At 40.5% G+C, this 27,543-nt stretch overlaps 1 protein-coding gene across 1 annotated transcript; it reads right to left on the bottom strand.

Moving 5' to 3' along the window:
* Positions 1-8,908: 8,908 nt before the first annotated feature.
* On the bottom strand, positions 8,909-27,245 carry LOC134179902 (uncharacterized). Its single transcript, XM_062646921.1, has 19 exons — positions 27,166-27,245; positions 25,793-25,935; positions 25,305-25,727; positions 25,173-25,244; positions 25,002-25,105; positions 22,480-22,617; positions 18,211-22,419; positions 18,011-18,148; positions 12,851-14,093; positions 12,697-12,788; positions 12,515-12,638; positions 12,283-12,450; positions 12,105-12,226; positions 9,718-9,811; positions 9,540-9,652; positions 9,377-9,481; positions 9,210-9,313; positions 9,123-9,154; positions 8,909-9,061 (listed from the first exon to the last, which is right to left on the bottom strand). Exons 2-19 carry the CDS (start codon positions 25,932-25,934, stop codon positions 9,021-9,023), a joined length of 7,464 nt encoding a protein of 2,487 aa, XP_062502905.1. The 5' UTR covers position 25,935; positions 27,166-27,245; the 3' UTR covers positions 8,909-9,020.
* Positions 27,246-27,543: the final 298 nt, after the last annotated feature.

Below are 27,543 nucleotides of genomic sequence, written 5' to 3'. Positions count from 1 at the left end.
AGCTGGGAGTACGTACATTTTACTTCTTACTTGTTTGTCAGTAACCGTGCATTCTGTAACTAATTAGACAGAGTATAGGTGCCTGGCCATTTAGGAGCATATCAAATCATCTGCGCGCTAGCTAATGAAACCAGATGTGTTGTGCTGTAGTAGTTAGGGTATACGCGTTTCCCTTGACGGCGGTAGGGTACCAGCGTACAAACGATTTTTACCCATCGTATCGACCAATCAGGGCTGGCAAAACCCACCTGACATGATACAATGAATGTTGATGTTGCAATGTGTATCTGTGAGAAAATGTCTCTGAGTTTGTTTTGGGCTCTGTGTAACGACTTTCGACACTTTAATTAACTAGGCATGCAGTCTGTAGCTACTGTACATTCACTCTTCCATATGATATAATCCAGGGTGTTCCGTAGAAACACCCTTGAGACTTGGAGTCTACAGTAATATCCTGCGTGGTAACTCTATTACTTACGCTTGGCAACAAAACTCTCGACCCTAGATAGAAAATCGAGTTTATTCCGGCTAGGATCGATGGTCACACAAAGCCCATAAACCGCTCATTTTGATCCTCATAACCCTGCCGTTCTTTCTGCTATGTTTCGAGGGTATTTCCGGCCAATGTAATTAGTTAAATGGACCTTAGTCTGTGGCCAATAAGCAGCTTGCGGTAAGTCTGCGTTATATTATACAACTCACTTTCCCGTTCTCCGTACGGGCAGACTAGATTATTATTTGTTAGTAAATTAATTTATCGTTGCATGCATTCATGAAGCATATATCATTCACAGAATTTAGCAGCTGGGGACAGAATTCTCATAAAGTTAACTAAAAATTTTAGTCTAAGTTAACGTTGTATGCAAATTTATGTTGTTGCATGAGTATCCCGTTCTGACAATTTATCATTAAGTTAAGTATATCTCGTTCACATGCATTTTTATTCCGTTCTGAAGAATTGGCTGCCGGACAGAATTCTTTTTATATTAATTAATAGAGAATTAATTTCGTTCAGAGTTGTAGACCTTTCAGTGATATCGCATTCTGAGATCGATTATCTCAAAGTACAATATATGCCGTTACAGATCCCTTTCTTTCTCATGCTGATTGCATTATTGATTGTTAATATCCCGTTGAAGACACTAAAACTTATAGACCCGGATATACCAAAAATTCATTGCTTTTTTGGACGTAGCGCACAATAAATGACACGTTCCACACGTGTACCGCTCGACGTGGGAACGGGCAGTTTAGATTCGGTGGAGATCCGATGCGCCGTTGCAGAGATATTCGCGCGCAAACGAAAGCGAATTCGATCTGCAGGAAATCGCGTCGTCCGCGGAGAACGACGACAATCTCACTTGTGACGTTGCATTCAATTGTAAGAAATTATCATGAAACTGTCTTGTCGCAAAAGAAACCACTAAGTAATCCATTGTGGCATCACGTATTTTGACTTTGCATCTAATTGTGACATTGCCCGGAATGTCCTACTAAACGCTCTATTTCTGCCGTTTCGCTTCAACTGAATAACCTATCTCCTCGTGTGTGCTTCCTAATTCTCTTATATATTACTGCATAGCATAAAATGAAAGTTAAATCAGTGCTGTATCTATTTGCCTCCTCAACTTTCCTCATCTCTTTCAGTTGTTCAATGCACGTTTCCATACGTTTCTTAATTTCCTGTTACATTCAGCAATTTGCAGTTTACCTACAATAACCTGAATTAGCAGCTGCGGACAGAATTCTCATAAAGTTAATTAATTTAAGGATGCAAATTTATGTTGGCGTCGCATATTGTATTGCTAATTAATTGTGACGTCGCATATTATCACATCGCCTAGAATGTCTTACTAAACGCTCTATTTCTGCTGTTTCAACGATGCAAAGCCACAAACCGTTTTCTTCCATGCCCGCTATGTTTTTTATCGTTTGAATATAGCGCTTAGCGATCTGCGTCTAGAAAAGCAGAAGCAAGAGTGTCTTGTCGGTTCCTCAAATGGGGACCCGGTTAAGGTCGACTGTGTAGAACCTTGCGACTAAGAAAGCAAACGTGCTCGATGTGGTCCGATCTCGATCTGTCGATTGCTGTGGTGGTGAGAGCGTGACATACAAACAACAATATGGCGCCTCTCCTTTAGATACACGTATATAGATAAATTAACAATAATAATGCAGTTAGTTACCGTGCACCATATTGCGGTAATGATCATAATGCAATTAGTAACTATGTAGGTTGTACTGTACACATTAGTTCTGAACGTAGTAAAGTAAGAACTGGCTCTCCTGAGTCATGCATGTTCAGCAGAGCAGGTGTCTGTAGAGCTGTTTTCTCTGTTAAAGCTCAATTCTTAGCCGGAATTTGACCCACCTCGAGTATGAACCGGTCCTGATCCTTTTCCATGAGACCGTCTTTCGACCAACAGTCGTCCTCTACCTCTAGCTAGTCGACGCTTTGGCTAGCCTACCGTACTGTAAGTCTGTTTGGCTTTCCTTGTGGTACAGTAGTCACCGCCCACTTCCTTCTTAGTGGTTATCTCGATTAGCAAATGATGTGAAAATCTCCGCCTACAATTAGAACACTGACTTCCGGGTCGTGTCTCTCTAGTAATGACACAGTTTCAAACTGATTCAATAGCCAATGAACCAGAACTAATTATTATATTACTTCAAGATAAAAGCAATACCGGGAAGTTTATATAATTGCCGAGCATAGCAAGGCTTCTAATCCGGGTCGTATAACAGAAAGGGGCCTGGTCCTATATGGCAATCCATCGAGCTCTCGGTGTGCGTGCGTGCGCGCGCGCAATAGCTCAGTTGGTTAGAGAGTGCATTTGAAGAATGAAAACATCCGGAACCTTGTAGGGTTGCAGGTTCAAGCCACAGTGATGGTGAGCTATGGCATAATTTCCTTAAGCAAGAAACTTACACAGAATTGCTTCTCTCGACTCAGGAGTATAAATGAGTACCTGGTCATTGACCGCTGGCTTGGCCCTAGCATCATGCAGCAGACGGGTACTTGTGGGCCTTTGTGTCCAGTCCCAAAGCTGCGCCATAGTCAGTGGATTGTAGCGCTGGTCCTAGGCCTCCACGTAGCGCATGGAGGACCTGTCTCTAGAGGCAGGGGGAGCTATCTCCGCAACTGACCTTAAGGTTGACGTCATTCACGAATGACGCGGAGGGCTTGACATTTGTCCATTTGTGTGCGTGTGTGTGCGTGCGTGTGTGTGTGTGTGTGTGTGTGTGTGTGTGTGTGTGTGTGTGTGTGTGTGTGTGTGTGTGTGTGTACACGAACCTCAAATTTCTCCTCCCCACGACCACGTTTCATTAGAGGAACTACTTCAAAAAAATCGTTTCCGTGTCCCAGTACAGATCAGTATAAGAACGATTCGTGCAAGTAACCAAACGGCGACAAAAAAGCCTCACGAACCGTCGCCTCATCCTTTGTATTGTAGCTAGCGATTGTGTGTACTTGACAACCGAGAAACACCTTCCGAAGATGAATGCCACTTTTAGTCAACTATTCACAAGCCCCGTACTACAGTATGATCAATCCTTACTACACTGTGCTGTATCTACACTGTAGATAGTCAATGTTTGCCGATATCAATTTAGATGTCAACAAATACATCACACCACTGTCGTTTTAGCGGAACCGAGTGCATTCTTAACACAGTTCAATTGTCTTGACTAGGATCGAGCGAACGACGACTATACCTACCAGGCCTAAATACGTAGGCTAAACTACAAGGAAGTTAGCATGTTTACTTCCATGACAGGGTTTCAACAAATACGTATTGTCTATCTAGGGCGCGGCGTTTCAGTAGACGGTCAGGAAACTCCGTTGCGACCTGTTACAGTCACCAACGCGAGGAACCACTTACGGGTACCGTACAATTTTAGTTATACACAAAACAGGAGAAACATCGTGTCGACTTTGTCATATGGAGAATACATTAAGACACGGTTGAATCAATGACTAATTGTAATTATTTCCTCTGTTTCTAGTGTGTAGGTTTTGTTCTGTAACTGTAAATGCTATAGCTGCTACACTACGCCTGTGGGTATTGTACCATCTCGGTATGAAAAATAATATGAAGCAGCACTAAAGTGCTAAACCCTCGGCTGCTAGCTTTTAGGTTACAGAACATGCAGCTGCTGCACTATTTAGCCTCGACGCTAGGCAAGATCACTACTCAGGGGCTGGTTATAATTAACACAAGCCGAGCGTCAGCCCAGTGTAACGCCAACGTAACGTCAGCGTCCTGCTGTAAACACGTCAACACCTTTCGCCGAGATGCTACATTCTGACCAGAGTCAAGACGTCGGACTAGACCCGAGCTCTATTCGAGCGTCAAATAACGTAACGTAAACCGAAAATAGTCGCTGTTTCTAACCACCAATCGGATGTCGCACTTTCACCCGCGTGATCCATGCAGTTGTCTAACATGGACGACAAAGACCTCAACAAGTAAAAGCAGGGAATCTTGGTAAGAAGTCATACAGCAACAGCAGCGGTACCAGCTTCACGTGCGCTAAGAACGCCTTAGAAGCCAGACACTTTTGGTGGCTGAGAAGACGTTGCTGGGTTGCGCTCAGACACGTTACTGTAAATCAATAAGTTTCAGCGTCTGACTACGTTTACGTTATACGCTGGGCTGACGCTCGGCTTGCGTAACCATACGGTAATACCGCCCACATCCGTTTATCGACCCGCCCACATTCGTCTAATGGTACGACGACACACTTTTGTAACCAGAGGCTCCGCCTCGGGTTAATGAATTGCGTGCATACTGTAACGAAGTCGACGGGTGGTTCAGGCTAGTGGCCCAATTTTAACTCTTATGCAAACTGCCGAGGTCAATGGGTTCGATTCCAGCGCCTTGCATTATGGGTGTTCGCTTTCCCACATTTTGCATTCGTGAGCCTAATGGTCACGCTTACTTTTTACTAGTCATTTGTAGACAAAGAATAGAGTCGAGAGAGTGGATACTAGAGAACGCCAGCAAAAAAATTAGAAAGAGCAATCGCCTCTTGCAAATTCTCGCTTGCTGGTTACATTGCAAAGCTGCTGCTAAAGCGAGGAGAGGAGCTATTGCGAACAAATAAATAAGGTCTTCTCTTTATCTATCTATCTATCTATCTATATATATATATATTATTTGTATATAATACAGATAACACAAATAACACATATCCGCCCTAAGGACGGAAGCACAAAGAGTCTAAGTCATAATAATTAGGTAGATAGCCACTAATCAGTCACACACACACATATATATATATATATATATATATATATATATATATATATATATATATATATGTTGTGGAATTTGGACAATCCATGGATTGCCTGTACAAAGCATGGATCGCCAATACAAACAATGCATTCCTAACCCTACCCCTAACCGTAGCCCTATAGCCCTAACCCAACCCAACCTTAACCCATAACCCTAGCCCTAACCCAACACTAACCAGTAACACTAACCAGTAACCCTAACCCTGATCCTCAAATTACCCGGGAAAACCATCCACGGTTTGTCCATATCCACGGCCCATGGCATGCTTTGCGCTTGACATACATGTATATACTAGCTCGCTGGCCCGTTCTCAGCATGGACAGATTATGTTATTAGTTGTTAATAAATTTAACGTTGCATATGCATTCATGAAGTATATCTCATTCACAGCATTAGCAGCCGCGGACAGAATTCTCATAAAGTTAATTAATTTAACTTAACGTTGTATACAAATTTGTTGTTGCATCCGTTCTGAGAATTTATTATTAATAAGTATACTCGTTCACATGCATTTATACTCCGTTCAGAGTTATAATCCCGTTCAATGATATCCTGTTCTGAGAACGATTATTGTAAAGTAGAATATATGCCGTTACAGATGCCGTTCTTTGTCCGGGCTGACTCTACATCGATTGTTAGTTAACAATCCCATTCGTCATGCAGTTTGAAACTCGTTAGAGTGGCCTAGTGTTCCACTTGAGAAGAAAATGAGATCCCGTTCTTCGCCCGTGCTGATTGAATTATTGATTGTTAGTCTATCCCGTTGAAGACAAATGAAAAAGATCCCGTTCTGAAAAATTAGCAGGAATGAAGTATCTCAAGTATAGATGCCGGATATCCCATTGAAGACAAAGATAATTTACCTAACCAAGCGTCCCGTTCCGAGAAATTAGCAGCAAGTTTTCTGTCTGAATTAGGTCACCGTTCGCTCTCCGAAAACGTTGAAGACAAATGGAAATGCATGTAACCGACCGTTCCGTTCAGAGAAAGTAGCAGCGAGTATCATGAATCCAGGCAGCGGGCACTGGAAAGTCAGGTTATATTTCTTACCGACCCGTATATATGTAATCAAAGGTCTCGTCTCGCAGACAGTCCCGTTGGACGTCGTCACTTCAAAGACTTTGTGTGGAACAGGCGTATCCAACAGGGCAGATATTCGACGCGCCTACTGTACACGGGCAGATCTCGTTTCTCGGGCATTTCGATAGTCCCTTTGGACGTTGTCACTTCGAAGACGTTGCTCGCATTGCGGGGAACATGCGTATCGAACGGGGCAGCTATTCGACTAGTCTCGTGCAGCCAGCCCTTCCCCTGTTTGACTTCCGTTGGCGGGGAGAGGGTTTGGTTGGTTTCTTTGATGTCTTGCTTCTGCCGACCTCAGCATTCCATGGGGCATAAAGACACAACGATGATCTGTTAATCGAGATGAGCGTGCAACTGATGGGAACACACTAGCAGTTAGTATCCGCATGCACAGCGAAGTTTTCGCTTCTGTTTCTGCTGCAGGTGCCGCTGGACTTTGTTCTTGTTCTAAGCGAGTTCATTTGCTCTCACAGGTTGCGTGGCTGCCTGCTCTAAGCATGGTAAGAGAAGCGCGCAGGTCGTCTTCTTGTACGACAACATTGGCAGGTGAGTTGTTCTTCGCGAAATTGCATAGACGCTCGTCGTGCAGCTGCAGCGTTAGCAGCTTCTAGCTGTTTCCACCCCTGTCGTAGCGCTTCTGTACTGTCACGTTCGGAAGTTGCCGCTGGGTGATCATGCACTTCGATCACGAATTTTTGTAGGTGAGAATGCTGTTGGTTCCCGAAGAACTCACCTGCCAGTGTTGGCGTAGAAGAAGACGACCTGCGCGCTTCTCTTACCATGCTTATACAGCAGGCAACCATAGCCACCCAACCTGTGAGAGCAAATGAACCCGCATAGAACGAGAACAAAGTCCAGCAGCACCTAAAGCACAAAAAAGCGAAAAAAATCGCTGCACATACGGATACTAATTATTAAAGTGTTCCCATCAGTTGCTCGCTCATCTCAATTACACGATCATCGTTATGTCTTTACGCCCCATGGAATGCTGAGGTCGGCAGAAACAAGACATCAAAGAAACCTTACCAGACCCTCTCCCCGCCAACGAAAGTCAAAAGGGGAGGGGCTGGCTGCGCGAGACTACTATTCGACGCGCGTACACAGGCAAAAGGTTAGCGTATTTTGAAAGACCCGGATATACTCAACAAAATATCTTGCCTTAATTTTGTCGACGTTCCCGGCAATAAATGAAGCGCTCCATGCGTACCGTCCGAGGTCAGGAACGGGCAGTTTAAATTCGGTGGATGCTCCTTTCCAGAGAAATTCGGGCGCGAGTGGAGGAGGGTTCGATCGGCAAGAATTGCGCCGAGAGAGGTCCGAAAGACGACGACAATTTCACTGTCTTATTATTAATACATATATATATATATATATATATATATATAATGGTTAGTAAATTTCTATTATCATTAGTTGTTATCTAATTAATTTATCGTTGTATGCATTCACGAAGTATATCTCATTCCCAGAATTAGCAGCCCCTGACAGAATTCTCATCAAGTTAATTAATTTAACGTTGTATGCATATTATGTTGTTGCATTTTTACTCTGTTCTGAAAATTAGCTGCCAGACGGAATTCTCATTCAGAGTTATATCCCGTTCAATTATATCCCGTTCTGAGAAATTAGCAAGAATCGAGTGTCCCAATGTGTGCAAAATTATATGTTGCTGTATGAGTATTCCGTTCTAATTTATCATCATGAAGTGTATCTCTGAAGAATTATCGTTCAGAGTTGTATCCTGGTCAACGGTATCCCGTTGAAGACAAAGAAAATGTAACGGAGTGTCCCGTTTCTAAAAATCCCGCTGATTGGATTATTGATTGGTAGTATCCCGTTGAAGCTATTTGACAGTCCCGTTAGCTACGTACTTCGAAGACGATGCTGCCGTTGCGAGGAACAAGTGTATGGAAATTGGCATCTATTTAATGTGAAACCCGTTCGAAAATATATCCGAGCAGCATAAACTTGGAAGTCACGTCCAGTTACGTACTCATCCGGATAATCCGTTCCCCGTATATATGCCAAGTCACGACTCGTAATGACTCTCGCCATTTCGACAGTTCCGCTGAACGTCGTAACTTCGAAGACGTTGCTGGCGTTGCGGGGAAAAGTGTGTCGAACGTGGCAGCTCTTCGACGGGCGTAGACGAGCAAACGACTGTGGGCGTTTCTTCAAGACCCGGATATACGCAAAAATATCTTTCGTTTCCCGACGTCGCCCGCAATAAAAGACACGCTCCGCGCGTACCGTCCAACGTCGGGTGCGGGCAGTTTAAATTTGGTGCAGATCCAATACGCCGTTACGGAGATATTCGCGGGCGAGCGGAGACGGGTTCCAGGGGGTCCGTCGGCTGGAAATCGTGTCGTCGCGGGAGAAGTACAGAAGCAACGACAGTTTATCTTTCGACCTCTATGGATTCGGCGTGCGCGAGCCAATTCAGTGGAGATTGGACTCGCCGTCCTGGAGATCCTTTCCTACATACCACCACATGCACACACAGACAGACAACTCAATACAGTACATATATATATATAGTATACAGACAGCTCAATACAGTACATATATATAGTATATGTCTAGATTACTATAATATTAACTAGATAAATGTATACTATATCACGTGGTAGTCACCTATAAGTAGACCAAATCACGAAGCTGTGCTGCACTATCATCTGCAAAAACAATTAGAATCATGCCATAATTTGACCACAACAAGGGACAACAAACACAAACCTATGCAAGCAAGGATTTGATCTACATAATGCCTGCAAACCACAAATAATGACGACAATATATTCACTGACTGTTACATTCACTTACGCATCAAGTAAACACTTTTGAATGATTCTGGACAAAGTAGGATTAACCGAGTTTTCATCATTCAAAAACTTTGATAAGACGTCAGGTGAAGGGACCATTGTAATCTAGACATGAAACTGAAACTGTTACAACTGTGGTTATGTTATAGTAGAATAACAATGTTTTACAGTAATGTTTGTTGAATAGCAGCGAATCGTCAAAACCATCTTTAAAATCAACAAACCAAGTGATCTCAATTGGCGAAGTCGTGAGTCTTCAGGAGAAGATATAGTCTGCACATGTGACATAATCACACCCAATGAATCCAATATGTGTAACTATTGCACATACAGGTTCTTTCTGTATGACCACCCACTCTCTTCCAATAGTACTAAATGCATCTTGATGAAATTGCTTAGTGTTGTGTGAAGTTGTTAGTCCACTTTTATCATTGTCTGATTCAACTATATATATATATTATCAAAACAGTCAAGTTGCTCTTTAGCTGATTTCATAGCAATTTCTTCACCAAACTGAAATGTCTCAGGTATCGCCTGCATAGAATAAGAATTGCCCAATTTTGAGGGTGCAGCCAGATTTTTAGGTACACCTATAGCAAAAGCCTAGAAGAAAGGCAATTTTCATCTAAACTTGCATTATGAAAGTGTATTGATCTACGTAGTTTTTACAAACCCAATCTACAAACGAGAAAGCAATTGTCAAAATAGGAGTGCAAGCAAAAGTTTTCTTCTTTTCCAATAAGGATAACTCTAAATCTACAAAACAGCCGTTCTTGAAATTTGGAGATAATGCGTAAAATAATCTGACTTATCTTCCTTTTAACAGAAGGATGCAGAAATATCCAAGAAAGTAGTTCTGTCATTACACTGGATATAATTATGGACCTCACACCCATGATCATTCAGTACTTCCTCACATCAACCTGGGGGCACCTGCGACCACACTGAATGCTGATGGCTCGCTACTATACAATGGAGAGCAGAGAATTTTGTTAGGAAGCATGTTTTGACGAGTCTGTACTTTGACCACATTTAAAGTTATCAAGATATCCGGTTAACAGGTGTAAGCCTCTTTCAGTTAAAAGCTGTAATCTTCTTAGCTAATTAGTATTACGCATTTTGCAATTACTGAATGATGCAATGTTGTAATTGGAAAACCAACATGACCACGAGTGCATTCTCAAATTACTAAACTGGCTAGAAACAAAACCACTTCTTAAATTAGTGGCAGCATGCATGCAGACAGAAGTAATTGAGACAGACTGCTGCAATTACTGTACCTTACCAGAGTTCATTCCCTTAGTTTCATTTAATAGCATGCTATGATTGCACTTGATTACTTCTGTTATGTATTGTCATTTGTGATAGAAGAAGTTAGGGCAGCTATGGCTGTGTCTCCATTTGCTTTGCTTTAAGAGTCTGGTTTGTGGTATTAAATATGTATAAGGTGGTCTTCTTTGGATATACCACAGCTGGTAAATAATGTCTATATTGGTTCCAATGGAAACTCATTCCAGGCAGCTACAATCTATCCTGACAGTTGCTGGCTAGTAGGTGCCTCAATTGCAGCATTGGGTTGTGGGCGGTTTCAACCTGGTCCAAAAGTCACTGATGACAATACCCTGAGAGAAGAAATTTTAGGGGAATAAAGTCTGTGATTTCTGGGACATCGCCATTGGCAACTGCTGTGTCACTGATGAATAGACTCCCAGTAGCAGATACAAGTGGTACAAACACTTCTGTCCTGTGAAGATTTGCGCTAGAAATAGTCGCTTGACATACTCATTTACGAAGCAAAGACACTAGCTGACACGTTGTGTGGCTGGTGTTGTCTGAGTTATGAGCCAGTGCGCGATAGGCATTAGGCACGAGGCTAGCAGGTGTTTTAGTACTGAGCATCCCCAAGGAAAAATTTATGTGTGGAATTTAATTGTGCAATGAGCTGGAATCATACAAATTTCTCTAGCTATGCATTAAGACTTCTTGGTCTTCCAAAAACCCTAAAAATGCTTAATTCATTATTTTTCAAATTCATTAAATTTTGCAAAAGACAGTAAATTATACAGTAATTGCAGCAGATTTGAAACCTCTGTCATTCAACGTTGTAGAGTAAATTAATCTTTAATAAATTCTAGCTGCATGCATGCTGCTGCCAATTCAAGAACGTCGTTTTGTTTCTAGCTAGTTTAGTAAATTCAGAACACGCTAAAAAGCTGGCATTGTCGGTTACTGTCGTCACTGCGCAGTATAGGCAAACTGCAAATGCATAATACAACAGGTGACTCTGGCTTTAAATAGAATAAGTAGACTAGCAAAAGATAAGTGTAAAATACTAAATGTTCGTGTAACAATGTGTTGAATAGACAAGCAAAAATATTCTGTCTTTACCCAGTCTCGTAACAATGGTTGGATTGCATTAATTTCTGTCAAACTAAGCTCAGAAACTCAGAAACTCAGAAAACAAACTTTGCGCAACTTCTAGCTTTTCCTTCCTATTCTTTAGTCAAGACTCATTCTCCTTGGCTCCTTATTCGCATACGGGAGCAAATTAAAAGCCTCCTCACTCTTCTGGCCAAGTAATTTTAACAGAGTCGACCCCTTGTTCGGGAATCCTTGATTCAGTTTTATGGCATGTGTTGCCGAGTCAAAATTGCATTCACCTGGCATTGTCATTATGTTATTATGTTGATTCGTCTCCCCTCATTTGGCTGTAAATCCATATGACAATTGCTAACACGCGTAAATAAATAAATAAATAAATAAATAAATAAATAAATAAATATGATAATCACGACTTCAAATAACATGACAAGAGAAAGCTTGCAAACTATGTCTTTAGTATTCTTTAGCTCTGTGATTTGCTAGCTGACTATTTCTGAAAGTCATCCTACACAACCTGTTTATCGTCGTCATCATCATATTCTCCTTCCCATGTAATGTTCTGAAATTGAATAGTATCAGATTCTGTAGTGATCAACCAAGCAGACTTGTCATATTTGTTAATGAGAACACGGTCACCTAAACAGACAGATACTATTACATAAGGTACAAAATCTGAAAATTTCTATTTCTACCAGTCACACGTGTTCCAAGGAGCTTTCCAGTGTCTCTCTCATCATGAATACTTTTTAATGCCAGCAAAAGATCCTTAGTAATATTTAGAATATTCTGGTCAGTGTACTGATGAAGTAAAGTACTGCCTTGGTCAAACGCCTGATCAAGTTGAAACAAATGCTCAGCCTCTAAATATTACCAAAAACATCAAATACTACTATACTAACACCATTCAAATGTCCAACACACTACCTTCAACCAACTTATCCACACCACACAGCTGTTTTCCCTTGGCTTTGCAACGTGAAGATAAAACTATGCAGTGAGTTTCTTCAAACACAGCCACATCATTGAACAAGTGCTGCTGACAGTTTCCCTGTAAAAATCAAACTGATGCAGAGTCTTGCAACATTTTCTTACAATAATCTAAGTACTGTGTCAGAGCCAGGAAACATGGGACTGCCTTCTACAATCCTACAAAATCTGTCTAGCAGAGCTCTGTCTTCAGAGTCATACTTGAGAACAGCTATACAATACAGGAGTTGAAAACCTTTCATACAAAATTTTTTAAAAAGTTAACAGCCTTACTTGCAATGTCAGTAAACAAATCTATAAAATGCTGGAATGCCTCAGTAAATTCTTGCTTCTTCAACAAAATGTTTCTTACACCATCTACAACCTGACGACAAGCCTTAATTGCATTCACAGATAAATAGCAATGACCCTTTTGCACAAACTTGGTGCAAAAATTGAGACTATGTGAAACTAAAAGATCAACTGGTATAGAATCATCAGTCATAGACAAATTGTCTGCCAAAGCTGAAGCACAGCTGTAAACAATGGAAGAATAAATGTTGTCAGGAATGTAATCCCACAAACACTCCTGAACAAATGGATGTAAAGATACAACTTCCTGACCCACTTCATTTACTTGAATGTTAAAGTGTTGATGCTTCACAACAATTGTGTGCTTATGTTTCTTCAAGAAAGAGGTAGAGTATGCCTCAGCTATAAAACGTCCCACATTCTGTTGTGTAAGTACTTCATCACTACTGTCAGAGAGCTCATTCAAGTACACCTCACCCATCTTCATTGCCATATCTGTAATGAGACAAATTGGAATTGACTTGCAATCCACAAAACAGCAGCAATACAAAACACAACGGGTCCCAGTTGAGACACTTTCCATTATCATTTGTACAAGGCTATAAACAGCTGTCTTTGCAGTGCTACCTGGAAAAGCCTTAGAAAATGAAAAGCAATCGTGAGACATGCTTGATCCTTCAGCATCAGACAATACTGAACTCCCTGAGTTACACTCTTGATCAGAAGTGTTACTATAATTATCATGATGTAGAGTAGTGCATGCTACTTCTTTGACCTTTTTTTTTTTAAGATCAAAAATTTTCTGAAAGTTTGCAAACGACTCATGATGTTTCTTCATATATGCTGCTGCCAAATCCAAGCTCAATGGGTAAGCCAGCTGGCAATGACTGCCAACAAGTTCCTTCAGTGCACGTTGATCTTCAGTAGTTATATTTGTTGCCTTCACAGTTGTACCTGTTCGACGTAGCAGTGAGTCAATAGTATCATCTAGCAAAAGCAGCTCTAACTGAACCACACTACATTGACTTTTCCAGCGATAACTCTCAAAAGGCAATTTTGAAACAACGATTACATTCCCCCGTTGAGAGAGTGGTGGCAAGTATGGAGAAACAGTAGAGAAATCTGTTCCATTGAAGACTATGAGCCAATCTTCCAAAGAGTGAAGATAAGCATGAGCTTTCTGCACCATGTCTTCATTTGTGAAAGCAGACCCACCAAGAGTTGCCTGAATGTACAAGTCTTGTATTAATTAGGTATACAAAATAAAACACCACCAAATTAAAGCTACAGAGTAACACTATCAATGAACAGCTGAGTCATGTACCGTAAATCCAGAAATTTTTCGTACTCATAGAACTTTAGTTATTTTCATACAGATACCTGGTTGTGCTAAAACAACATGAATACTAAAATCTATTTACTAGTTATCATATGGGCACGTCGAGGACATCGCTAACTATTGTTATTACCAGAAGAGAGTGACAGCTAATTCCAAGATAATTACCTAGGCCAAGCCAAGGTAATTATTGAGGTATTAGCTGCCACTCTCCCGAGGTGTAATAACAATGATATCCGAGATTCGCCCATACCGTAAGTGATTTGTATCATGCACGGTTGGTTTGAATTACTGTTCATTTCGAGCTGTGAGTACATAAATCTTAGTTCTTACTTGTTTGTCAGTAATGGTTTTGTAACTAATTAGACGGAGTCTAAGTGCATTTACCGTTTAGTAGCTCATTAAAGACATATCAAATCATCTGCGTGTTACCGAAACCAGCTGTGTTGCGCTGTTGATTATAGCAATGGTAGGGTACGCATGTCTCTTGACAGCTGTAAGATATCAGCACATACCAGCGTACAAACGATTTGTACCCTCTGTATCAACCAATCAGAGTTGTCAAAAACTACGTGACACGATACAAAGATAGATGGACTTGAATTTGGCTACAGTACAGTACCAAGGTCCCGTACTAAAATAACATGTGTATGAACTACTTCATGGGCATAAGTACTACAATCTATAAGTATGAAAATTTATGGATTTACAGTAACTGAACATAAAGCTGTCACATGCACATACAATAAATAACAGTTGTAGTTATAGCTCCATTATGCCAATCAATACACATCTTTCTTCAATTTTGACCTTAAACTATAATTCATTTTGACTAAATTTGAAACATGTAAAGCATTGTGTAAAACTGTAACACAGAATTGTCTCAACTCATGTTTGTCACAAATACATTTTCATAAAATAAATCAAGCTGTTCAAAACACACGACATAGCTTGCATCACAACTTCTACATCATTGACTAAAGCCTGATACATACCTTCCTAGAAATTCGCTGAATATCACCAAGTACACACTAAATTTAGCTGCACGCAAATTTAAATTTAGCAAGAAGATTTGCCTAAAATACAACATCAAAAATACCAGACACCAATATACTCAAATTTACAGTAAGGAAAAATTTTGTGTTTCCAGTCAAACAACCAATAAAACATTTGACCTCGTCAGTCAGGCAAACATTTTTTGGGGAAACAACTTTTTCTGGACATAAAAGACAGTAACTCAGCAACTTCCAAGCTTGCTCTCATTCTCTGTGTCTGCATGCTCCCTTTGACTCTTGCACGGGAAGTCAAAGCCTACATATGGTTTAAATATAGACTTACTACTACCTAGAAAGATATATCAACAAACGCATTTATTAACCATGCATTCATGCATTCAATACCTTTTCAACCCATGCCAATTTAGTAGATACTGTGGTACTATTATGCATTTAACACAGAATTATTGTGCATATAGCTTCAATAATCTAGCTATTACTTTCTACACTGACTCATCGGAGTGTTTTTGTCCTTCGAGGTACAATCACAACAACACACTGGTAAACAATTTTGAATGTTTTCAAATGGTCATGCAGGATCATGCATGGCAGCTTTGCCACCGCAATGGCAGCATATGGCAGCCAGGCTCCGTGGACATGCGTAATAGCTGAACTCAATGTGATTGGCACATTGGATGTTCTCCTGCAAACACCTTGCCATAAAGAAGACCATTCTCATGCATCAGTGGCGGGTAGCCCACAGGTAAACTCAACGACGTCGTGCAGGCCCTCGTCTTCATGCTTGCACAATGACAGTGCTGGTTGGGAATATACACCACAAAGTCTACTACACTCCAGATGCTTGATTGTGCACTCTACAATCTTAGGAGACACTTCACTCCTTTCCAGCACTCCACACACAGACGACATGCTGGCAGACACCTGAATCACATGGACCAAGTAGACAAGCAGGCGCCAGGAGTCGGCAAGTCAACCACCGTAGTTAAATTTAGAAGACATAATTCACCACAGCTGCATGACTGCAGAACAGGTTTACGCTGTCATGTAGCAACTTCCACTCTGTCTCTGAAGGTCACTCTACACTTTAATACTACCATTTGAGACCAAAATTTTTTACGAATGGCAGAAATTACACCAAGATGGCTGACCAAAACAATACATTTTTGATGTGGCCTAACTAGTGATAAATAATATGTAGGTTAGGTGTCCTAACTGTAACAAACCCCGGTATAAATGTTGTTTTCTCTCGTAGCCTGCAACAGAGAGAGAGAGAGGGAAACATGTCATATGTATGCACCAATGTCTAAGCTTTAGAACGATACCTGTTCGACTGAAATCGCACAATATCTGCAAGTGCACTATCTAGCTATACATGCCAAAGTCTGTAAACAGCTCAAACACGGGGTGTATCCTAATTGTGGACACTTTTTCTCCACAACAGAGAGTGCCTGAGTCCGAGTAACAGCTGGACTAGATACGTGAGTGGTTTCCCCAAAAGCTGGTATTTTGGGCTGCAATGAAAACTGTGTTCTGTGATGTATCACCTTTGTGTATCTGCAAAACTGTTAGCACCAATAACCTTCCTCCCATCACATACACAAATTCGAAGAATACAAATCACTCTTTTGCTGGATCATAAAAGTGTGTTGACGTTGGTTAAAGAATTCTCAAGTACCTTGGTAAAATCTTAAGCCTAATTACGTTAGCTGTAGTGTAGTAAAGAAGCACGTGATGTGCATGGAGCAAACGTGCGATTCCAGTCTACTAAACATCTGAATATCTTCACCCATACTCGATCTAGATATCAGTAATCCAGTTACAATCTAACTGTCTTCACTGCTACATCTGGCCACAATAGGGTATGAAATGAGAACCAACAAAGTAGGTGGAAGGTCAACCCTTCTGGTCTGACAGCAATAATCAGCGACATCAGTAATCCAATTAGAATCTAACTATCTTCACTGCTACTAGATCTGGCAACAATAAGGCATGAAATGAGAACCTACAAACTGAAACACAAGATACGTGGAAGGTCAAACTACCTTGTCTGATATCAATAATCAGTTCCAAGAGGAAAACAGAAAGATGGTAGTACCACAGCTTTTCAGTTCAGACACTCATCTAAACACAATTGATCATCTCCTACATTGTCTCGAAGACAGAAGGCTCAGTTTCCGCAAAATCGAATGACACGATACACCACAAAACATGGTTTTTATCGTAAGCCAAAGTACCAGCTTATGAGGGAACCATTCACATTTCTGGTCCAGCTGTTACTCAAACTCAGTCGCTGTTGTGGGAAAAGTGTCCACAATTAGGGATACACCCCGTGTCCGGGCTGTTTACAGACTTTGACCTGTATATCTAGCTAGTGCGCTAGCAAATGTTGTGTAATTCCAGTGATACAAGTATCGTTCTGAAGCTTTAGACATTGGTGCATATATCTGACATGTTTCCCTTGTCTCTCCATTGCAGGCTCCCAGAGAAAACAGCGTTTGTAAATCAAATTACTGGGGTGTGTCCACAAATAGGTACACCTACCCTACAGTAACAGTTACACCAAAACATTTAATTATGACATACTATGCAAATGGCAATGCTAACAGTCACAATCTGTTACTCGTGTCCAGTTTAAATAACCACACATGCAAAAATTGCAATAAATGCAGTCAAGTGACTGTAAACTGACTACTAACTATATGCCTGAAAGAAACAATTAGAAAACTAGAGAAAGAATCCCTTGCCTAGTTGGGTAAAGATTAAACATAAACACACATAACGAAGGTTTACCAGCTTCCACATCCCAGACACCAACGCAATTGAACTGTGCCCTTGAATCCAGAAGATTGAAGAAAATGTGGTCTGATATAATTTGATATATTCTGCTACAAGTGATGTCTTACCAATGCCGTCAGCACCTTGAACACACTATAACAGTTAAAACAGCTATCAAATATACACATAACATTTAACACAGTGATAAATCATACCATAACTTTTAGACCAGATTGTTCTTTTCTTGTCCACTCTCCCAATGCATTAAGAGACTTCTCCATGCCACTGAAATAAGCACATTCAGCAACACAAGGAATTTCATATGGTGATGGAAAGTCCACAAGCACATCACTGCCAACAACTTGGAAGGCTGACCAATGCTGAGGATGAGAAAACTGCTCTAAGCACCTCAGTTGATGCATAGCCTGCTGCAACGAATAAGCCACAGGTGAGCCTCTTTGCATGTTACGATAGAGAAACCGCATTAGATGTTCAGTAGCCTTGTCTGGTACACGCCAAAGAGTTACAATTACTGCCTTTGCACCAGCAATCAGAAAAGCACGAGCTAGGCCCATTACACTATCGCCCGTTTGTCCACGAGCACTGCTGCATGAGCTCAGAACAACAAGTTTTGCCTTCAAATGAAGATTCTCTACCTCTTGGCAAGACAGTAGACACAAATTAGGATTAACACCTTTACCACTTGACACATCTGCTTGATCATCATCATCCAGTGAAAAAGCTAAACTTGTCATTCCTTGATTCCCATGAGTTGCAATATGAACAACATCTGCATCCACCAAGTCCCTAAGAACTCGTCGTTTGGTTGCTCTCTTTTGACACAAAGCTGTGGCATTAAAAAGGCGAGCAACATCCACTGCCTCACGTTGAGCATGTGGCAATTTAACAGGTTTCCATGGTTCACTTTGACCTTGAACTGCAATTGCTGGAATATCTGGATTGCCCACTACAAGAGCTTTACAAACTGACTCACCAAAATTGTGGAAAAGATCTGTTGAATGTAAACTCATTACGGATGGCACGCTTCGAATTCGGTATTTTTGTGAAAGGTATTTATTGTCAGGTCCCTTTAAGGCACCAAAAGGTACCATAGCAATATAGCTTGCAGGAATAATGACTAACTCAGGATTTCGAGTTGGTAGCCACTGTTCAATCGGCTTTACTAACCATTCATAAAGTTTTTCTAGACATGATTCATTACAAACATCATTACTAGGTAATTTATGCAGATTTTCATAAACAGTAATTTCATTCGTTGCTTCCTTGATAGCCTTTTCTAGATGAGATTCACTTCGAGGATCATCAGCTATTTGTTGACATGCAAATTGAATTCGTCCTGACGCTGGATCAATAATCCATATATGCATATCATTGCGGCAGATAGAATAAAGAATAACAGCAGCAGTTTGTAATTTTACGATCTTCAGAATGTCATCACTTGTGATTTGGTCAAACTGAACATCAGGTGATGATGCATCTACCTGTCTTGTACGTGTTTTTACTATATCAATCATTGCTCGAGAACGACTTCTCTCTGATATCTCCAAAGCATGAAGAGGCATATTTAGCTTAGCAAACACATATTGCAAGCGTCTGAAAGACTTTGAAGTCAACTGAAGATACATTGGTCTAAATGTTTCACGAGAACTAGACTGTTTATACAATTCTTCAAAAACAGTTATAGCTTTCTCAAAACTCTGTCTTGCCTGGGGCAGCTTCTTAAGCCCTTCCAGAGCACAGCCTTTGTTGTGACAAGCATTACCTTCGCTCATTTTATCATTCACACCAGACAAGGAACTCAAACGAATAGTATCCTCATATAATTGAACAGCCTTCTTGTATTCACCAAGACTCTGTAGTGCATTGCCAAGATTACCTCTGGCACGAGCCTCCCCAACAGTGTCACCAATTTGAATTGCTATATCCAATGATCGTTCAAAATACTGTTTAGCTTGTTCATACTGTTTGCTCAGTTGGTAAACATTACCAAGATTAGAGTAAGTACGACCAATTTCAGTTGAGTCCTTTATCTTTTCCGCCTTTTCTACTGCCACATGCAAATACTTGATAGCCTCTTCATAATTTTTGAGATTAGTATAACAGTTACCAATGCATCCATTGGCTGCAACAATCATCTGTTCATCTTTAAGCTCTTCTGCTAATTTCAAATGTAAAATATGGTATTTGAGTGCAACTTTCAGGTCATTCATTTGCTGATGAATAGCACCTAGACTTCCAAGAGCTACAGCTTGAGGCCTCTTTTCACCAAGGTGAGCGCAAAGGGAAACACAGTTTTCAAATACTTCTTTGGCTGCTACCAACTGACCACGACTCTTCTGACAATTGCCTAATTGATTCATGATGCTAGCTCGATCCTTATGATTGGGAAACTTAGCATCACTTAAATTCAGCGCTTGCTGATAGATTCGTACAGCACTATCAAACATGCGAGCAGCAGTGTATACATCTGCTTGTCCAGCCAATGACTTTATTTGGAACTCTACTTCTCCTTCCTCTCGAGCCATTGCAAAGAGACTCTGGTAAGAGCTCAGTGACTCTTGTAGGTCATTGTTTTTTCTTAAAGCTAACCCTAGACCTTCTTGGGCATGTAATTTCATTCGCTTTGTCAATTTCAGCTTGTTTTCTGCTGACAGTAAACGACTAAAAAAGCCAAAAGCATCCAAAGCATGACCAGCTTTATTTGAAACTTCTCCAAGTCGAAAAAGAACCTTTACTTGCTCATCAGAACTACTACCAACCAGATCAAGCAGTTGCTGATAGCATTTCTTTGCTTCTGCATAGTCTCCAGCTGCTTCCAAAGCAGAAGCCAAAGATGTCACTGTACACTTCCTTTTAACAGTATCATCAGCAAAAGATGTATCAGCTGCTTTAGCCAAATTCTCAACAGCACCTTGAGTTTGTCCTGTCATAAGTAGTGCCTCTCCCAAATGTGCATGAGTATCAGGATATTGTTCAAACTTCTCTGGGCATCTACTCATTATGAAAACCTGGCAGTCCAATACAACAGCTGCCAATCTGTGTTGGCCCCAGGTAAAAAGTCTATTGCCGACAGTATGAAGAATGTCCACTATCAATTGATCTGTGAAATATATATTGAATATGTCTAAATTAGCAACGTCTATACGAATCTGTTCATATGCAACAGCAAAGTGGTTCTCTGGCACCAGCTGCTCCATTTTTAGCAAATGGTCACTCATTTGTCTTGCCTCAGTGCTGAGACCAAACATGAAACACATTTCACGAGCCATTGCTATAAGATTTCGAGCTGACACAGTAAACAGAGATGAAGTGACACAATGACGTGCAAGAACATAAGCATGGAAAAGAAGCTGTGCATTATCATTCTCAAAATCCCAAGGCTGGCTCACATTCAGCTCCCTAGAAATAACAAAGGCCAAACACTGGACATTTTTCTTGTAACTTGCCTGCTTTTCTGTCTGGAAACGATGCAAGACTGCCTCCTGGTACGATTGTGGAACTCGAATAGCTCTAATAGCATCATGATGTCTTTCTAACTGAACCAGACCTAAGCTTTCCAACTGCAACACGTTCTTCAATGCATTCTGATCTGTTTGTTCTTTATACAGTTTTTGCCATGCTCTAATCAATAACTCAATAGGCAACCAATAGTGACCAATGGTTGAGAGCATATTCATTATGCTATTGGCCATCCTAGATGCAGCATTTAAGTTCAGATGCACCATAACTTGCAACCGCTCGTAATTCAGCTCTGACTGAAGACTAGTTTTAGCATTTAGAAACCTACTCTTGTTTTCTTCTGAAAAATTGACAAATGATGGGTCAACTTTCAGCACATTATCAACAGAGTTGATACCATGAAATTGTAAGGTTTCACGTAAGTCAGTAATATTGTTTTTCTCCAACCAATGACTGAATTTGTCTTTGCCATAGAGAAAAAACAGCTCAGCCCATATCCCATGATACTGAGGTTTAAGGGCCCAAATACCAGCTTTTGTTTTTGCCAAATAGTCTCTCGCAAGGTTGCATGCCGCTGGGTTGCCATCTAAAACATCTAATTGGCTAGTGCTACTACTGCCAGGAACACTATTTGAAGGACCAGCACCTCGAGATTGCCCATGCAAGCTAAACAGTGACTCCACTTCACTGGCTGCTAGTTTTGGAACAGCAACTGAGTAGTGGTCAATTGTGTTTACTGCCTTTAGACGTGTTGTGATTATAATGTGAACTGGGTTTCCAGCAGCTTTCAAGTTCTGAATGAGCTTCGTCAACAAGTCAATACATGACTCAGTCAAGTTATCACACAAGATAAGGAGTGGTCTGGACTTTGACAACTCTTGTAGCAAAATCTGTTCATGCTCATGTCGATGATACCTTCTAGCATTAAAGCCCAACACTTCACACTACAAGAAATCAAACCTTGGTTATTATTACTGTAGATATAATGTAAACACTGTCCTTACTAGAAGCAACACTGAAAGATGCCATGTCATTGCACTTGACCCATCAAGAAAGAAAACATTTGAATAATAAGAATGATATTGATGTATAAAATCTTCTGCTATTGCACCCTTCCCAAAACCACTAGCACCATTCAGCACCTTCACCACAAAACAAAATCTATTAATTTAACAGATATACACATGTATGTATTCCCTTCCAAACAAACTGAGATGACACAGTAACAAATACAATACCCAGAAAAATTACCTTCTAGTGATATCATCATGAATTACAACAAGGCTTCCTCACATCACTAACTGATTTGGTACACTAAGAGTTTTTCCATGTGGTGTGCCAATACCCAGAACTATAATTACTGTACCTCATAATCAATTTTAAGACTATGTAGTAGACAAACATGACATATCCAGATAAGGCGTGCAACAAGCATTATCTGAGATGATGACTTCCTCTTCTAGGCACTAATTAGGAACAATAATCATTTCATGCTCACACACTAAAAAGCTGCTGAATCATTATTTAAAATAGATACATGACCCGTCCTTCGTACGAGCAGAGTACTGTACTGTTATGACGGAAGACTCAGTTTGAGCGTGTGTAGACACGTCATGTGCCATTTTTTGGTAGAAATCGACACACTTCCTGTGTGGATTCAATTCAAATAACTGGTGTGGGCATGTTCAAATAAACTGGAATGTGCTAATTGGTAGTATCCCGTTGAAGACAAATGAAAACTTAATTAAACAAGAGTCCCATTCCGAGAAATTTGCAGGGACTTGTCCGTTCAGAGATATATATCTGAGCAACAGAAACTTGAAAGTCACGTGCAGTTTCTTACTCACCCATGAAATACATGCAGTAGCTTGACATGCAGGCATGCATGATTTAGTGCACTGTTTGCTCTGTTTTCGATTTTTTCACACTCCCAGTGTAGCGCTCAGTGCAGGAAACGTGTAGGTTGGATTCAGTGCAAATGCAGTCACACGTCTCTTCAGTGAGTCTTCTCAAAGCCATTTCAACAGTCCCATTGGATGTTATCACTTTGAAGACGTTGCTGCCATTGCAGGAAACAGGCGTATCGAATGTGGCAGGTATTTGGCGAGCATACTCAGAAAAACCGAAGGTAGGCGTATTTCTAAATACCCAGATATCCTACACAAAATATCTTGTCGTTTTTGACGTCGCCGGTATTAAATGGCACGCTCCGTGCATACCGTTCAAGATCAGCTTAATTTTGGTGAGGTCCAATGAGCTGTTGCAGAGTAATTCGCTTGCGAGTGGACGTGGATCCTCCTGGGTTATTTTAAAATATACTCAGCAAGTTTCCAATCGATACGCACTGACCATTACTAAAATGGACCTCTACGTCTTTGCTCTGGACGTAGTTTGATGTTATGCAATGTGCGCGAGTAGAGGCGGGTCCTCCTGGAATATACTTTGCACGTTTCCAACCTACCTACGCACTGAACAATATTTTTTGGGAACTCTTATCTTTTTGCTCTGGATGTAGTTTTATGTTTAAGATAAACAAATCAACTACAGCTTGCTCAGATAACGCAGTCTGCTGGATAGCTATAGCATTATGACATAACAATGGCATGTGAATATACAATGGATATTGAAAGTGAGCATTGCACTTAGTTATGAGAAAACAAAACTATGTTGTGAGATTGAGTTCAAGTAAAGGAACTTCCTTCAAATTGAGTTTATCAGGGGCATTCAGTTTCCTTCTTGAACAATGAACAGCACTATGTCGTTCTACGATGCACCCCCAAAAGGGGACTCGACTGAAGCTGAAAGCCGACGCCACCCTGCCTATGTTCTTACCCATGCCGAGTAATGCCCGTACACCAAATTTTAGCCTCGTGGGTGATCCGGTCTAGCTGGCTATCAAACTTATACATGTGGTGTGTGTGTGTGTGTGTGTGTGTGTGTGTGTGTGTGTGTGTGTGTGTGTGTGTGTGTGTGTGTGTGTGTGTGTGTGTGTACAAACACCACCAATTTTAGTAGTATAGATATATTAATCCTTTCTTAGCTTGTGGACTTCAGCAGATGTCCATGTATTTCCATGCAGTAGTCATGATCACAGTTACCAGTGCTCTCATTATCACTAGTCTGTTCTACAAAGCAAGTAAAATACGATATGTGCAAAGTTGCAAACTGTTGTATATAACCATGCTAGTAAGTATGACAGTTGTTTCATATCATACTCGTCTGTCTGAACTGTTCCCAACAATAAATTCAAACTAACAAGAAATTCCACTAAAGCACTGCTTCAGTCAAACAAGTACATTTCATTTAATTTGATTTGGAAGTGCTCCTTTGAGAGTCAATCTAGTTGCTACTAAACAAGCCATATGTAGATAAACAAATACCATTTAGCAGTATCTAATGGCAAAGCAAGGGTTCAGATCATAGCGTCATAAAACAAGACACAAAATATAAAAAGTCTTATCCAGTTATTCTGACTGCCATATGCTTTTAAGAGTCTACTACAAACAAAAAGTAAAATCTTACGAACCACAGGAACAACATTTGATGGAGGCGATTGCTGGAAAAAAGTAGTTTGTAGAATATCTAATATCTTGACACGTCTAAAGTATGAGCGATGCTTTCTCCAAGAAGCTAAAACCAATCACCACAATTTAAGATGATGATGATAATATAATTGTTAAAAGTACTACTGCTTAACCTCTTCTTTGAACAGTATCTGGCTGTGACCGCCTAACTGGAACAAACAAGGTAGATTTTTCAGATAGCTTTCCTACAAAAATAACAACCAACATGGTAAGTAATAGTCACTGAAATCCAATATGCCACCAACGTTTCAGCATTTCAAAGAGACATTGACTTAGAAAATCTGTGTCGTCACTGTTGCTTCCTTCCCAATCAGGCAACTGAGCTAGCTCACGAGCATACTGAGCACCTGTCTGCTTTTCAATGTTGTACCATAACGCAAGTATAATGTGATGATCAGAGACCATCAGTTGCCTAACTGATAGTTGCACTCTGTTCCAAAACGTAGTCAGCATGTGCAAACTCACAATAAATAGAGTAATCCAAGCGCCTTCTTGTTGTTGTTTCAAAACTGATGACTGCTCCTTGTCAATGTTCAGCTTCTCAAGGTCAACTGTGTTCACTTTCATGCCACAATTCTCCAAAGCCCTCACCAAAGCAATACTAAACTTGGCAGCAGTCCTTGAGTCATACACAATACAGATGTCATTCCGTCGACAATCACCAAAAACTATTACACACAACATGACCACAATATGTCAGAGAAACAAACAGTAATCTAGCACATGATCTCACAATTGTGCTTAGTTTCCAATTTTATCAGCCAGTGTACTGTTGTCGATGAAAACAAGCCACTCTTTAAAACATCACACACCTGCTTGCACTGTGTAACAGCATCTTCTTCAGTGACGTCACGAACTAATTTGTCGTCACTCATTCTATATCAATACATACACATAATTACCAGGTATTGCAAATGTAATACAATTATTATTCCTGGAACTTAATTTATTCCAAAGAATAGAATGGCCATCTAGGTAGGTTTACTACTAACAATAGTGACACAAGCAAATCCACCTACCTCATTATTATTGTGTGCCTGCTGCTGTTAATGTGTACGTGTTATTCTTACCTTCAGCTTACCTATTGATAAATAACTATAAATGTTTAACTTTTATATATAATAAAAAGAAATTGTCATCAACTGCACATTTCTGCATCCTTCTATGCACTGACTGTGACTAAATTATAGTCAATTTAGTTACAACATACATGTATATCTACTTGTACTTGTACAGGTATCATATCCCTAGCCAATAACAAAATCACATTATAAAATAAATTGATTTGATGGTTGTCATTAATGATTATTAATGACAATCATCAAATCAATTTAATGTGAACAAAACAACACTTCTTATAATTCATTTCTGCATGTTGAATGCAAGGAACAATTAAGCCCAATGGTTACCTTAGTACAATCACAGACACACGTAAGGTTTACTTACAAGCAGAAAAAATTAATTTAAAATCTATACTCCAATCTCCTATATCCACCAACTTTCGTTTTCACTGAAATCAAAAGCCAAGCCATTTCAAAGTAGATTGGTCAACTTAGAGACCGAAAGTCAAATGTGAACAACCTTTTATATGTTAATTAAAACAACTTCCTCGACGATTCATATTGCTCCCTTTGTTCCACTCATCGAGTCCGGTGATGTCCATGCTTGATTATGTACACCTTTAATACGCTGTAGAAGAAAAGGTAGCACGTGTCATAAAAATGATGATCACGTGAAGGCAAAAACACTAGCCTCAGTCCTATACCTCTTCAACAGGATTCAAAGATATGTACTACACACTCTAAGTGTCTTTCAATATACATGTAGCTGTATTTGCCCCACCTACAAAATGCTTCCGTAATCTCTAATCTCCAAACCTCACACGCATACCTACAGGTTCGTTGTAGCTGCTTTTTGGCCTACCCTAGACAGTTCCCAGCCGTGACTATAGCCTGGAAATGGTAAGATCGACGAAAAATAACACATCATACCCTGAACAGCAAATTACTACACAGTAGACTACAAATGGAGAATGAGACAACCTCCTACCTCCACAACTGAACACAGGCTACCCTTATTACATATCACAACTTCATTACACTGTACCTTCGTTTCAATCTTCTTCCGAACAGCTCCGAATTAGAATAAAACTGACGAAGTGTTGACGTCAGGTTGCAGTCCCTAGTCTCGCGTGGCCAGACGTTCGCGCGCGCGGGAGGGGCGTGCGAGTAGGAGGAGCCTGTAGGGACCTTTAGAGTGCGTTGCATGTGGGTGTCATCTAGAGTAGCTAGCGCGCGCATTCTCTGGTAAAATTTAATGTAACTGTTTTCTAAAGACATTATAGCAGTGGTGGCTCAGCTTGGTGGTGCATGTCTGTAACTGTAAGAGTGATATCTTTTGGTCAATACACAACTATCTCGTCTTGTGTTCTAAATTCTAGGGGACTTTGAAAAGTCGTATGTTTGCACGGCTGTTGATATAGAT

Source organism: Corticium candelabrum, chromosome 5 (genome assembly GCF_963422355.1).
Source record: "Corticium candelabrum chromosome 5, ooCorCand1.1, whole genome shotgun sequence".
Lineage (NCBI taxonomy): Eukaryota > Metazoa > Porifera > Homoscleromorpha > Homosclerophorida > Plakinidae > Corticium > Corticium candelabrum.
This window is presented reverse-complemented; position numbering and strand designations above follow the sequence as displayed.